Below are 16,125 nucleotides of genomic sequence, written 5' to 3'. Positions count from 1 at the left end.
AGTTAAAACCAGGTTGCCTGAAATCTACTTCAACACTTTAGTCCCTGAACCACACTAGGTCTCATCTTAACTGTTGCCAGAGATATTACTGCAAAAAGGCATCTAGATTTAGCACCAGTGATATCTGTGCAGAATAGGTATGGGTGAATCTGTCATTTTTGGTTTCTGCCATTTTTTCCTATCCTTATCTAGTTCTCCACATTTCCACAGCAGTCTGCCATTTAAAAAAATATATAATCTTGAAAACTTATCTGCATTTTAGTGTAAAATTCTAAAAAGATACATATTTTTACTGGACAATCTCCCTTGCTATGATGCATATTAGTCTGCTATTTTCCACCAATATATGCACACTTTATCCTAGTATATGCAGTTTTGTTCACATTCCTTGACTGGGGAAGTGCATTGCAAAATTCAGACAAGTGCAAATTTCAAAAAATGGCTCTGTTTGTATTGCTTCAAAAAGTATGGATGTTTGCTTTTAAATGCAACTCAGATCTAAATTCTCCCCTTTCCCCTAGTGCAGAATAAATATAATTGGTCTGGAAGTAAATTCCCTTCGTTTTTTTGTCAAGACATGAAAAGAATTGCCTTGCTTGATCAGATCAAAAGTCTAAACCAGCATCACAGCCTTCAATAGCAACCTCAGGCGGTGACTGCCAACAAAAATGGAGTCGCAGAGACAAGAATATTAGCATTCTCAGGGGGACTTCAGTTTTGGCAGAGGTACACAAAACCTAAAACAAACAGTAACACACACACACATCAAAATTACAGTCCAGTGAGGGCTGAGTATTTTCAGCAGCCACAGAACATTGATGGTCAGATGGGAAACAGAAAACTGGTATTGCAGGTAAATGCAATACATCTTCCTGGGTTCCTTACATTTATATTATCCTGGAGATGGGTATGGCTGGGTGTCAGGAACCCTGAACAGGAACACCACTGCTAGGAAGTGAGGATACATCACAACATTTTGTTGCAAGCCTCACTTGCTCCAGTGGTCTTTGGTGGTCAGGTTTAATACACATGGTTGTTGAAAGGGTGGGTGTGTAAAAGTTGGTATTAAATAGCAATGGAATGCAAAAGCTCAGTCTGCGGTTAATTGCATAAATGTATGCAAAATGAGCGTGGTGATCTTCCCTGATAAAAATAGATTCATCTCAGCATCGCTGCATAAACTAACAGCTGTAGTGAAACAGGAAAAGCATTGTCTCTGTTCAAACACAAATGAATAGAACCGAAGTCTATTCATGCAATCAGGTCTACTATCCTTAATCTCAGTACAGATACATTCTCAAAAGACACGCCTTAAACTTTATGGTAGTGTTTCTCCCCCAGCGCTGATTGCAATGTATCTAATATTATCTGTCTTTCCTGCACCACCAGACATTGATAAACAAGAAAACATCACTTTTATTCCAGTTGTGTTGTAGTGGTTTCATTGGGCTTAGAAAAAGTCTAATTTCACCCATCAGGAGACATTTAAAAAGAAAAACATATAAGCTGTATATGAAATATAATGTCTCTGTATTCCCTTTCAATGATCTGAATGGACTACTCTAAACTAATCTGCTTTGATCAACACTTTCAGACCTATGATACAATTTTCTGCTCTCTCACAATACAGATACTTCAGTAGAGGAAAGGTTTTGTGTTCCCTGGAAAATAAACCATATCCTTTTCCGCTTCTGCTGGTCAAGACTTGAATTCAGCACTGGTGGACAGAGACTGAAAAAAAGGAGAGAACAAAAACATGAGTACCTTTTTATATGAAGCTTGCACAGCCTCTCTGAAGGAGGATGAAGATGTGACCTTCACTTTAGTCTTTCTGGAAAAGAGCAATGGGATTCCAGAAGATCGTCTGCCTGAGCTAGAAGAAGAGCTGCTTCCAGAGGAAGAAGACTCTAGAGGAATTAAATCACTGTAAAAATCAGATGCCACATCGTCCTCTTCATTCTCTGTCTGTGGAGAGGGAAAACAGAGACACCCTTTTTAATGATATGCACCCACAATTAATATAAGGCATAGTTCTATTCAAAAATTATGTCTACTACATCCAGATCAGCATGTCACCAAGAAGGACTCAGGTTCAGATGTCCCAAAAGTTACCCCACTTGGGGGGTAGGGAGCCTTCAGCAGCACTTTCTCCATCATTTTGGCCTAAAAACATGGTTTCCCCTTCATCTTTGGACACTGGGGATGACTCCACTGTAGTGTCTGCAATTCCGCAGCCACACGAAACTGCAGGAAAAAATTGCACAGCTCCCAGAGAGGGTAGAACCACAAAATACCTTCAGATGATCAGATCCTTTGCTGCGACAACATCTACCATAGCTCAAACAGTGGGGAACTGTCCAGGATCCTGATTTACCTGCTCTGCCTGCTTCCACTTACCCAGCAAGCCTCAAATCCCAATAGAACAAGATGAATATTGCTCAAAGATACATAGATTTCTGGAAAACGTCCAGTCCTCTGTTGCTAAAGAATGATATAATTTGTAGAGCTTCTGTATACAAGATCTGGTGCTTTGTATTTTGTGACTGATACCTGAAAGCTGACCATCTCTAAGTTTGCAGGAACCCGAAATGTCTTCCGTGTATCATTATTTTTCACAAGTGTACATTTGCCTCCATTGAAAGAATTGCCAAGGACTTCTCCTCTGTTCTCCTGTGCCATAATATGAAATCTGGAGAAAGGGAAGATTTCAGAAAGTTTGGTTGGTCACAAAAAGCACCAAGGGCCAACTTGTCAGTCAAATAAGATGGATAAATGACTTGACTGAATAAATAACACTGTGTGCCTATGCATACTTACTGGGAGGAATAGCCTGAAAACCAATGGGACTTAATTCTGAGTAGCTACGCTGGAGTATAAATTTATCCCTCTCAACTTGTCCACTGCTCATGTCTATCCTAGCTAGGGACGGGGGAGAGAATTGTTTAGTTCACATTGTAATGTGAATCTACATAATGTGTACCTCCCAAACCAATACAGGAACAAAAACACAAACTATCTTTCAAAATTCAAGCTTTTGCAAATTTAGCAATGCAGTTCTTCAACCAAAGAAGGAGAAGCATAGGGAAATGTGAGAAATGTGCACAAAGATGCGTACATTTGTGAAAATAATGTAAAAAATGCAATATATCAAGGAAGACTGCTTACAAAAATGTTTCTATTAGGCAAACTTGTGTACAAAAATGATTATATTAGGAGAACAGAATATGAAAATCCATACAATTTTGCATGGAGACAAAAAATAAATCACAGACTGAAGTGGGAATGGGGCAAACTGAGCATAATATTGGAAAAATGAGAAACCAAGAGAAACTGAAACCGACTAGGTTCATCCACCCCTAGTCCGACCTTTCCCATGTATTAAGAATGCCTGTTTATAAAAGCAGAACCTGCTCCTTCATAGCTAAGCAGAAGTAAAGGTAAAGTCCAGTTAAAGGCGACTCTGGGGTTGCGGCACTCATCGCGCTTTTCAGGCCAAGGGAGCCGGTGTTTGTCCACAGACAGCTTTCCGGGTCATGTGGCCAGCATGACCAAACTGCTTCTGGCACAATGGAACATCATGACAGAAGCCAGAGAGCACGGAAACACCATTTACCTTCCTGCTGCAGCGGTACCTATTTATGTAATAGTAGTAGTAGTAGTAGTAGTAATAATAATAATAATGATAATAATAATAATAATAATAATAATAATAATAATAATAATAATAATAATTTATTATTTATACCCCACCCATCTGGCTGGGCTTCCCCAGCCACTCTGGGCGGATTCCAAAAAAATATTAAAATACTATAATACATCAAACATTAAAAGCTTCCCTAAACAGGGCTGCCTTCAGATGTCTTCTAAAAGTCTGGTAGTTGTTGTTCTCTTTGACATCTGGTGGGAGGGCGTTCCACAGGGAAGGCGCCACTACTGAGAAGGCCCTCTGCCTGGTTCCCTATAACTTGGCTTCTCGCAGTGAGGGAACCGCCAGAAGGCCCTCGGTGATGGACCTCAGTGTCCGGGTAGAACGATGGGGGTGGAGACACTCCTTCAGATATACTGGACTGTACTTCAGATGTACTTGCACTGGTGTAATTTTGAACTGCTAGGTTGGCAGGAGCTGGGACAGAGCAACAGGAGCTCATCCCATTGTGGGGATCCAAACCGCCGACCTTCCAATCAACAAGCCCAAGAGGCTTGGTGGTTTAGACCACAGCACCACCCATGTCCAGCTAATCGGAAACCAGCCTTACCATCATTCCAATCAGCTCCTTCTGTCTTTCTCAGAGTTAACACAATTCATTGGCATGAAAGTTAACCACAGCTTTTGGAGTTGTTTAAAAATCAACTCCTCTTTCCAGGGAACTCTAGGAATTGTAGCTCTGTGAGTGGAATAGGGGGTCTTCTAACAGCTCTTAGTGCCCTTAACAAACTACAGTTCCCTGGATTCTGGGGTGTGTGTGTGCGCGCGCACGCAACAATTGTTTAAAATAGTATGGTAACTGCTGTGAAGCCTGGGTTTTAGATCGTGGGTTATTCTGATCAAGTGAAACTTTTGTAGGAATTTTGAGACATCTTAAAAATAATTTAAATGGGATTAGCAAGATTTTTCAGTTTGCTCTGCTCCACCTTGTGGTGTGGAAAGTGTGAAGGCAAGTGCCTTCATTATACCGGGGGGGGGGGGGGGGCAGTAAGGATGTCTGCTGCAGTTGAACTAGACATTTGGGAAATCCAGTCACTGCTTAACAACTGCAAGAGGATGCAATTTGTAGAAGAGGGAGGGATTAATCCTTTCTCTGCCTGTCCAGTAAAAATTGTAAAAATACAATATTAAAATCAGTTAAAACAAGTTAAATTATCAGTCATGTTATGGTAATCAATATATTTTTCTGTTTACAACAATTTTTAAGAAACCACAGTGATAATAGTGCATGCAGAAACCATACATGGATGGTATATTTATATTCTGTTTGTAAGGTGTTCTTTTTAACTTATTTAACTTATTTAATAGAGCAAGCAAAAGGCATCTAAGAATAGCTTCCTTAAAAGTAAAGGTAAAGGACCCCTGACCATTAGGTCCAGTCGTGACCGACTCTGGGGTTGCGTGCTCATCTCGCTCTATAGGCCAAGGGAGCTGGCGTTTGTCCGCAGGCAGCTTCCAGGTCATGTGGCCAGCATGACTAAGCCGCTTCTGGCGAACCAGAGCAGTACACGGAAACACCATTTACCTTCCCGCCGGAGTGGTCCCTATTTATCTACTTGCACTTTGATGTGCTATCAAACTGCTAGGTTGGCAGGAGCAGGGACCTTCCTTACCCATGGCCTATTAACTGCACGCTAGGAATGCTCTCGTGCCTTCTGTTGCACACAGCCTTCACACGTCGACAGTTCCTTTCATCTGAATTGTCCCCACAGTCATTTTCACCATTGCATTCCAAGTTTCGGCCGATGCACCGACCTGTTGTCAGGAACATAAGAAAAGACCTGTTGTATCAGGGCTAAAGACCCATCTAGGCCAGTACTCTGTTCTCACACAGTGACTGGCCACAAATTTATCTAGTTCACTTTTAAAGCTATCCACATTAGTGGCCCTCCAGCCCATCAAGATGCCTGCCAAGATAGATTTGGTAGGCATGGGCCCTGCCTTTCACACCATAGTTTTAAGAGTTAGAAGCTATTGTTTTAGACTATTAAACACACACACCAAGAATGTATTATTTCACTAAGTCAAGGATGGGGAACATCTGCATGGCCCTCCAGATACAGATACTAATCTGGAATGGAAAACTGCTTGGAGAGGTTCGCTTTGCCAATATGGTGTCAGAGCCTAAATAAATAAATAAATAGGGCTGTATCCAACAAAGTTATTGCACAAGTGGAGCAGCTTCAACTCATGCAATGGAACTTCCCCTCCTTCTGTTCCTTCTGTTTCCCCCACACCCTCCAAATTCACTGTGTGTTCCCCCAGCAGATTGGAGTCATAGAATCATAGAATCATAGAGTCGGAAGAGACCACAAGGGCCATTGAGTCCAACCCTCTGCCAAGCAGGAAACACCATCAGAGCACTCCTGACATATGGTTGTCAAGCCTCTGCTTAAAGACCTCCAAAGAAGGAGACTCCACCACACTCCTTGGCAGCAAATTCCACTGTCGAACAGCTCTTACTGTCAGGAAGTTCTTCCTAATGTTTAGGTGGAATCTTCTTTCTTGTAGCTAGGAACCATTGCTCCATGTCCACTTCTCTGGAGCAGCAGAAAACAACCTTTCTCCCTCCTCTATGTGACATCCTTTTATATATTTGAACATGGCTATCATATCACCCCTTAACCTCCTCTTCTCCAGGCTAAACATGCCCAGCTCCCTTAGCCATTCCTCATAAGGCATCGTTTCCAGGCCTTTGACCATTTTGGTTGCCCTCCTCTGGACACGTTCTAGTTTGTCAGTGTCCTTCTTGAACTGTGGTGCCCAGAACTGGACACAGTACTCCAGGTGAGGTCTGACCAGAGCAGAATACAGTGGCACTATTACTTCCCTTGATCTAGATGCTATACTCCTAAAGGAAAGGAGTGCAGGGGTGCATGGGGGAAGGAGACAGTCAGCTGCACACCTGGAACTTGCTTCAATATTTAAATGGTTGTAAAAAAAATTATGGCGCATCTAGATTGGAGGAACCAAGATACAAATATGGGTTACCATTTTCACACTGGAATTTATTCTCGCAGTTTACTTCCTCTATGTTGCATTGTTTGGTTGGGTAGCACCTCCGGGAATCTACCAGTGGCTCGTTGCAGGGTTGCCCCTTAAACTGAGAAGGTGTGATAATGGATCTGACACGAAACTGAAAGGCAGAACAAGGACATCACCATCATCATCACCACCGTCAAGTACCGTAATTTATATTCTGCTTAATTGCCAAAATGGCTTCTAAGTCATTTACGAGTATAAAACCCATGACCAAAAAATATAAACACACATTATTAAAATACACAGAAAGCCATTCCACCAAAACATTAAAATAAACACCCCCAATACAAATGTGCAATTAAAAAGCCCATTAAAATAGGGCTTTTTCAGACTTTACAGATTGTGGACAAAATGGAGTGTTTCCGGAAGTGGCAAAGAGATATCTCTAAATTTGTCTGGCAGGGCAAAAAGCCCAGAATTAAGTTTAAAATACTAATTGATGCTAAAGAAAGAGGGGGGTTTGCCCTGCCAGACTTAAGGTTGTACTATGAATCAGCAGCTTTTTGCTGGCTGAAAGATTGGCTGCTTCTTGAAAACACAGATGTTTTAGATTTGGAAGGATTTAACAATGCTTTTGGATGGCATGCATATTTGTGGTATGACAAGGTTAAGATTCACAAGAATTTCAAGAACCATATTGTAAGGAAAGCAGTGTTTAATGTCCGGACAAAATATAAAGACTTATTAGAAAATAAGACCCCGAGGTGGTTATCACCTATGGAAGCTAAAGCAGTGAAAAGACCTAATATGGAGGTCAAATGGCCAAAGTATTGGGAAATATTAGAAAGAGATGGAGACAACTGGAGATTGCAGAGTATGGAGAAACTAAAAGATAAAGTGCGAGATTGGCTACATTATGCTCAGATTAAAGAGGCTTTTAAACTGGATAAAAAGTTAGGATTCCAGGTGGAAAAATCGAAATTGGAAACAGAACTGTTAGAACCTAAGACTAAATTACTTTCAAGAATGTATAACTTGCTGCTGAGGTGGAATACACAGGATGAAACGGTTAAATCAGCTATGATAAAGTGGGCACAGGACATTGGGTATAATATCATGTTTGCTGACTGGGAAAAGTTATGGACCACCGGTATGAAGTTTACGGCATGTAATGCCTTGAAAGAAAATATTATGAAAATGATATATAGGTGGTACATGACCCCAGTCAAGCTAGCAAAAATATACCACCTGTCAGATAATAAGTGTTGGAAATGTAAGGAAACTGAAGGAACGTTCTTTCACCTCTGGTGGACTTGCCCTAAGGTTAAGGCCTTCTGGGAAATGATATATAATGAGCTGAAAAAGGTATTTAAGTATACCTTCCCCAAGAAACCAGAGGCCTTCCTTTTGGGCATTGTCGGCCAGAGGGTGCTAAAGAATGATCGAACATTTTTTATGTATGCAACAACAGCAGCAAGGATACTTGAAGCGAAATATTGGAAAACTCAAGATTTGCCCACGCTGGAAGAATGGCAGATGCAACTGATGGACTACATGGAGCTGGCAGAAATGACTGGCAGAATCCGAGACCTGGGAGAAGAAACAGTGGAGGAGGATTGGAAGAAATTTAAGGACTATTTACAAAGACACTGTAAACTATATGAATGTTAATAAGGATGAGAGATTTGAAAACAACAAGGCACCATAAAGTTAGTCGAAAAGAGTATGAGAATGAGTGGATTCTATGAGAATAATAAATTTTGAACAAATAATATGTTAAAATTAGGTATTTAAGACTTAGATTATATTCAAAGTTAGGGACAAACTATTGAAAAGGTGTATAATAAGAATGGAAATAAGGTGACAAATTGCTGATTAAAGTTTTATTAAATATGGAATGCAGGAGCGGGAGATGTGAGGAAGTCCAAAGATGAAGAAAAGTTGGTTATTACATGATGCTAATTATTATGTTTGTTCTTGTTATTTGCATATGTTGTTTCTTTTTTTTTTGTATTTTAAAGAAAAAACCCTTAATAAAAAAATTATAAAAATAAATAAATAAAAAGCCCATTAAAATAGAACAGCAATTAACAGTTACAACAGGAGCTTTAGGCCAGGAGATCAGAGGACTGCTTGTATAACAGCAGTGTCTTTATAAGCCGGTAGCATGCCAATACTGATGGGGGTCTATTGTAGTTCAGCAGGGAGAGCATTCCGTAACACTGGTGCCACTAGTGAAAATAGAGTATGAGGAGAGGGCAGTGAGATTTTGCCTCCCCTCTCCAGACAAATTTAAAGAAATAACAGTGCTAGCTTTGTGTTGAATAGCTAGTGGGAAGATAGGAAGGAGCCTTAGACTGAGTCTAGCTCATTATTGCTTACAATGACTGGCAGAGGCTCTGCAGGGTTTCAGAAGGAGAATCTTTCCCAGCCTTACCTGGAAATGCTGAGCCTTGAAACTGGAACTTTCAGAATGGATAGTGAGCTGTACTTTGAATGAATCAAAATAATACAAAAGGCTCACTTGCATTTCTCATTGCCTGTCAGGCTTCAGGGACTCAGTTTCCTTCCCGCCCCCCTTTGCTCGTAAGACAAGCAGAACAAAGAGAAAGGAGTCTCTTACCAGTTAGAACTTTAATGATCACAGCTAGAGAACAAAGAATCCATTTCCAAGGAATGAAGGTGCTCCCAAGTAAGGGTTCCACCCACTTCCTCCCTAGTCCCCCCCCCCCCCCGGTGACTTCCACATCTTGCATCCTGATCTCGCAACCACTGTGCTGCCACCTTATCTGCTCTCCTTGACCTTGGGCTGAGTGGCTGGACTAGGCACAGGCAAACTCAGCCCTCCAGATGTTTTGGGACTACAACACCCATCACCCCTAGTTAACAGAACCAGTGGTCAGTGATGATGGGAATTGTAGTCTCAAAACATCTGGAGGGCTGAGTTTGCCTATGCCTGGGCTGGAAGCTTTCCAATGACAGTGAGTCTGTTAACTCTCTCTCTCCCAGTTCTCCTCCTCCTAGCTGTTCCTCACCCAGTACTTCCCAGCTTCTGCCTTCTGAACTATGTCCCTCTGCAAACCACTGTTCCAAATCTATTCAAGATCCTGATGGAGGAGGGGGAGGCTCCCACCATTCCTCCTCAGTGCAGCCCTCCTCAGCACTGTCCCTGACATTGCCTTCCTTTCATGCCCACCTCCCTTCCATTTTTGCACTTACTTGTTTTCTAACACAGGGGTCACATTCTGACCAGGGACCAAAGTTTCCAAGCTGGCAATTAATAGGGCACATCTGCTGGTTGCAGGCCCTAGATTCCTGAGTTGTGCAGAGTTGGCCACAGAGGTTTTTGATATAATAGTCATCCATCCTGATTTGCCTAGAATACAGAGGGAAAAAAACATGTTCGTGGCAAAGGGTTCCTGTCAAGGGAAGCAAAATAATTCCCACCTTGGAACCTGCCGGCCAAAGGGGACAAATGAAGATGAATTAATGTGCAATTAGTTGCTGCAAGGAAGCCTTTTGTCTCAAGGACGCCTGAATGGACCTGGAATGCTGCAAGTCACACTGCCTCTGCCACAAGGGATGGGGGATTGAGATGCCTGCCTTGTCTGACAGAGGGCTGATAAAAACTAAAAGAAAAAAAAATATTTGAAGCAGTTCAGGTTTTCCAAAACTTTGGGGAGGAGGATTAGCAGTGAGTCTCAGGGGCAGGAATTGGCAGATAAAGGGGAAACAACATGTGTTACTGTTAGTATATAAAGCTCTTAACAGCTTGGGGGCAGTTTACCTGCAATATCTCCTTACACCATTGTCAGGGACTCAGGAGCAGAGGCACAGGGGAGAGAGGAAATGGAGAGCGAAGGGGAAGAATCTGAGGGCAGCGTAGGGGAGTATGACAGTGGCCCGAGAGATTCCATGAGCTTCTCCAGCGATTCAGAAGATTCCCAGAGGGGGGCGCCGATGGCCAGGGCAAGGGGGGTCCCAGGGGGGACACACCAGAAGCAAGGGGCCAGCGGGGACTCCCAAAGCAGCAGCGGGAGATCAGGACCAGCTCCCCCACCAGAGCGTAGTGGGGGGGAAGAGTCCCATGTATCAGGGCCAGCGTCTCCTCCAGCAGGGAGAGAAGATGAGTCAGGACTGACCACGCCTCTATCGGAGAGTGAGGGAACGGAGGGGAAGTCAGGTCCAGCTAGCCTCCCCGAAGGGGGAAGCAGTGACAGGAGCAGTGTAACGGTCAGGAGAAAGGTTGCCGTCTGGGCGCGCGCGCCAAGTTCGAATGTACAGGCGCGCGGGACAGCAGAAAACCCAGATTGGGAACCAGGTCCTAAAGCCCGCCGAAGGCAGGGGGAAGACTCAGGGGACTCAGCGTCAGAAGAGTCTAGAAAGGGCAAGACCCCAGCGGACAGGCGGACCCAGAGGAGGAAAGAGCAAAGGAAGAGGTGGAGCAAGGCTAGAGTCTTAAACTGGTGTCTGGGGGGAGGAGATTCAGACGGAGCTTCAGCGGTCTAGAGTTTGAGACGTAGAGCTGCGTGCCGCGGCTTTGAAATCGAAACTGAACTTCAATAAAAACTTTTGTATATAGCAACGAACTGGCGTTGGTCCTTTGTGAGCTGGGACCTCGGGCAGCTCTGACAGCCATATACACCCACTTGACCACTTTGATTTGTGGAACTGGCACTGTTACAAGTGCCACATAATACAGGCAATGACACCGGCTCCCATTGGTGGCACATAAGCCAACCCCCCCCCCATTATGCCCCATTATGCCCTGTTACTCCCCTGCCCCCATCACGCATGCCCCCCATTACACTTCCGGGTCACCCCGATGCACAGGTGTCCAGTAGCACATCAACTGGTCATTGCCTATACTCGTTCTACATTTGCAAGAAATTGATTCTGCAGTGTGGCAACACCCACTCTTAGACTGAATCATAGAATCGTTGAGTTGGAAGCAACCATGAGTGTCATCTAGTCTGGAACTCCCTTGTCACATTAACATATTAGAGTGCTGGAGGTGAAATTGTTAAACAGGTTACCCAATCAACCCAGGGGGGTGGAGTCAGAGGGACTATAAAACCAGCTCTGGGAGGGGTGAAGGGAGGAGTTCGTTGGAAGTGGGATGGTTGGTTGGAGTGGGAGTGAATTGGGGAGAGTCTGTGGGTAGGTTGAGTTAGTGTAGCTAAATAAGCTGTGTCAGGAACAGTTAGGGGCTAGAAAGACAAATAAATATCCGAGAGTAGTTTAGTGAGTGAGAGCAGGTAGTGGAAGTTATAGGTCTGGACAGGCACCCCATGATTGTAATTGACCGATACTGTTTATGAAACCACACGCTTGTTAAACTGCAATAAATAAACAGAAGTTTATGTTCCAATTTAACCCTGACTGGACTCAGTATTGTACCAGGTAGGGCCTGGGTGGTGGCAGCGAGAAATAAAGTGGTGGCACAGGGATCAATAGACGGTGAAACGTCCGGGGACCCTGTGTGATCACCACATCCCTGTCTACAGACATCAGGCAAACACCTTCCCTCTATCCTTTCTCAATGCCTGCTGAAAACATTTTCGTCTAGGCATATTCCTAACAGACAACTTGAAAGATAAAAAGGTATCAGTTTGTGAAGTCAGAGGTGTTGTGTCTCTCCTACCTTTGCCTACTTTGAGTTCCATAATTACAAGTCCTTGAGCAGCTAGACCAGTGAGACCATGGGTAATGGTCACAGTAGCATCCCACGCAGCTGTCAATTGTGGCATGGAGGAGTAGGAGGAGGAGGGGGATGAAATTCATTTTTCTCTCCATAGCTATAGGCAGGGAGTTAGCAAAAGTCAGCAAAGTTTGCAATGCAGAAAAAGAAGTTGTCATTAGAGCAGCTCAACATCCGGCGCTATAATATGGCAGCTTAATAGCTAATCTACTGTGCGGTGCCCTGCAGTGAATGACAAAAGCCGAATCAAACTGTGATAATCACTGGAAGTGTATGGTGAAAGCAGGATGGGACCCCAAAGCCTTTAATACATACCACTGTGCAGTGGCGTAGCAAGGTCTTGTGGTACCTGGTGCAGAGAATTTCTTGTCACCCCCCCCCCATGAAATCTAGTTGGACTCCCAAGAGACTGCGATTTACTCACAGTATAAAAAGACTGCCTGTGATCTACCCATTGCTTTGGGGGGGGGGGTTGGCAAAAGTTGTTGAACTTTTTTGGGATTCCAGGGTTTGGGTCCAGAGTTCCCTCCACCCTCGGCTTGTTTGCTCACCTGCCTCCTTCGCGTCCTCTCCCTACATGCCAGTATGCCTCCTCCAGCAGCCCAGGAGTGCGGGGCTGTCAAAACGAAGGGGGAAGGAAGGAACGCTGCAGCTCCCCCCCCCCTTCCCCAGACAGATGGGGAGTCGCAGGCAGGCGGCGGGCTGAATGTCACCCCCCTCAGAAATGACACCGGGGCGATCCCCATCCACCGCACTCACCTTGCTCCACCCCTGCCACTGTGAACAAGCAGTGAGAAGAACTCAGGCTGCAATCCTAAACCATCTTGCCTGAACTCAATGGGACTTACTTCTGAGTAGACATGCCTAGGATTGTTCCACAAAGGCATATTTATGAGCAAAGTGTGGATGGGGGCAGCAGCTGCATGCAAGCTCTGCCCCACCCTTCTCGTGCACACATTATTTCCACTCAGACATCCACCTTTCCCAAGCTGAAAAAGGAGCCATACAGCCCCTCATTTTTTCATTTCCCCCCTGATACTAACATTCAGTCATCACATTTAAAGCACATGACTTTCTGGGAACCAGGAATCTTTTACGGACTCTTAAAGGAATAATAAAAGAGCTTTCAATGTTCTTTCACATCCGAGAATAATTAGCCTCCTCAAGAAATATCTCTGCAATTCTAATTCCTCTTGAATACAGCCCATAAGCAGCGCACAAAGTATCAAAACAGTTGTGAACCTTATAAACATTTTCACAATTACATTGCAACAGTTCCTCTCATCATTAAACTTCCCAATTCATGATAATATTCACCTCATTTTTAAAACAACCCCCTGATCCTTTATATATTTAGCTTTCACATGATGTGACAGAATTTTCTAACCATTTTTATCCCCGTTTACAACATTTCAAAACATTTTGTCCATATCTGTTAGAATTGCTACCTATTTCTTCATCGACCAGAAAAAACAGCAAAGCTCCAGACCTGCCTCAATGCTAGAACAGTTTTACCGGCTTAATTTTCATTAATCAGGACTCTTTTAAAGGTGCAGGAGCAGAACAGGGAAATAAAAAGGTCACAACCCAAAGAACAACATTATCAGTGCCATGAATAACACCACTGTTCTTCCAAAAGTTGCTAAAGGACTGCCATCGAATTTCAAATCTATCATTCAAGATACTTGCTTCACTCCTTTTAACTAAGCCCCTATTTCACATACTCAACAAATAGCATTATAAATCAGTTCCTACAGAGCTCGTAATTGCAGTCCTTGGGATCAAAAAATAATTCTCAAAGTTCTCCTCTGTGACAAAGCATTCCCTGCAGGAAGCAGAAATCACACCTCATTAGCAGCTGAACCAGATTAACAACATATCTTATTCCCTAGAGGTTTTTTCAGCTCTGAGACCTGAAGGGGTTTGCCACACCCCCATAAAGCATTTTTGGTGCATTCCTTGTTTTACTAGGAGGAAAGCAATTGGATCTTCAAGAAGAGACACCCAAACTGGAGATCTGCTGTGTAGGTTTATTCACAGTAACCACGAGTCACCTTGCATACAAATACAGCAAAAACTTACCTGTGCAATTTGTGTGAAAATAATAATTCACAGAAGGCTTCTGCATGCAACGTGAATCCCTTTGGCGGCATCTGTTAACCTAAATGCAATGTGGACATTAGCCCATCAGAACAGGAGTCTTTATACAGCGGTGGTGCAACTCATAGGTTTTGTTTGCATTCAATTAAAATGTAACCCAGGGATCCAATCCTAAACCTGCTTAACTATGGGAGCAAGTCTCATTGACATTGTGCTGTATCATGACTCATGAGTAGACATAGTTGCAACTTGTACTTACAACAGTAGCATATGTGTCTGTAGCTTCCATAACAAAACAACAACAACAATGAATAAGTAAACCAGTGGAATTTATTTACTTGCCGGATGTGTACCTTACCTTTCTTGCTATGAGTTCATATGCCAATAGATTCTAAATACACTAGTGGCTAAAATTGTGGAAACCTTTTGGGGAAAGTGTATTTCCAAGGTTTGATGGCTCATAACACCTGATTGGCTCTCTAAACGCTCATGCTCATTGGCTACATTCAAATGAAGGAAAGCTACTGCCTATCAACCTAAGCAAGTTGTGCTCCCCTTTTCTGGTTATTTGGCTATAACTTTTGATAGAATACAAAGTTCCTCTTGCTCTTCCTTTCTCCAAATGCCCCAGTGCCATCTCTAGATCTGCTCCAGAAGGTTGGGGAAAACCCCAGAACAGATTTAGGGTGACACAGTGGGGTGCATGGGATCAGGAGAGAGAGGAGAAGTTCCTTTGTGTAGATCTGTTTCGCTGGATACTGCCCACAACCCCAACTTTTGCCTTGCAATGTTATCAAATGTTTTTATGTGCTTTCAATTTAAAAATAAAATAAAATTGTTCCATATATGTTTTTCTTTTATTTCTAATGAACATGTTTTATCACAACTGTGTTTGCTGCCTTGGGCTCCTTGGGGGAGGAAGGGTGGGATATAAAATTTCATTAAGAAGCTATGTAAGTAGAATGCTATTTTGCTATGGAGAAAACAGACTTTGCAGGCACTTTGAGGGAAAACAAAACTGCATATAAATAAAACCTTGATGAGTCGGTGCAATTTCTCAGGGCAGGTTTTGCATAGTTCCAGGGTTGTTTGTTCATTAAATAAAGAACACCTGGAATGCTACACTTTCCCGGAACATGTTTCTTGCAACCACAACCACTTCCTGTAACATTTCTAAATCCATTACTGGAAGCCAATATGTGTGGGTTTTTGTGTGTGTGTGTGTGTGTGTGCGCACGCGCGCTTGCAAACTTGTGTTTTTGTTTGTGTGTAGTTCAGCTAGATCTGGAGAGCTTAATGTTACAACAGCTGCTATAGATATAGGCACACACAGAGCCTCACGCCTTAAATAATTAAGCCACAGATTCACTGAAGTTAAATATATATACAGTATATGTATATTGAGAGCTCATTATTTTTTCTTCCATTTTTTCTTCAATTTCTTCTTCAAACTTTCAAGAAACTTTGCCTGAAAGGACTTCAGCAGATCCAAGGATTTCAGCAGATTCAGTCTGCCTTCTTTCCTTTCATTAGGAGAAGGGATGCAGAGTTTGTGTGTGACACTGCTCTTCAATTCTGAAAGAGGTGCTGTCAGGTGAAATTTATAAAGCTGCTTTTCAGGAAAGCTGAAAGGTGG

General features: G+C 43.0%; 1 protein-coding gene across 1 annotated transcript in view; it reads right to left on the bottom strand.

The window, feature by feature from the left end:
- The window catches only part of LOC307226203 (complement component C6-like), a 36,413-nt gene extending 21,890 nt beyond the window's left edge, over nt 1-14,523 (bottom strand). The window contains exons 1-7 of the mRNA XM_079994768.1: nt 14,472-14,523; nt 12,333-12,520; nt 9,908-10,064; nt 6,698-6,842; nt 5,320-5,461; nt 2,551-2,689; nt 1,765-1,965 (exon numbers count right to left, since the gene is read on the bottom strand). Coding sequence (XP_079850894.1) covers nt 1,765-1,965; nt 2,551-2,689; nt 5,320-5,461; nt 6,698-6,842; nt 9,908-10,064; nt 12,333-12,484 — 936 coding nt within the window. The 5' untranslated portion in view covers nt 12,485-12,520; nt 14,472-14,523. The remainder of the gene's footprint in view (nt 1-1,764; nt 1,966-2,550; nt 2,690-5,319; nt 5,462-6,697; nt 6,843-9,907; nt 10,065-12,332; nt 12,521-14,471) is intronic.
- Between the last annotated feature and the right edge of the window lie 1,602 nt (nt 14,524-16,125).

The sequence above is a fragment of the Podarcis cretensis genome (assembly GCF_951804945.1).
Source record: "Podarcis cretensis genome assembly, chromosome: 11".
In the NCBI taxonomy this organism is placed as follows: Eukaryota; Metazoa; Chordata; class Lepidosauria; order Squamata; family Lacertidae; genus Podarcis; species Podarcis cretensis.
Note: the sequence above shows the minus strand (reverse complement) of the source record. Positions and strands in the feature narration are given on the sequence as shown.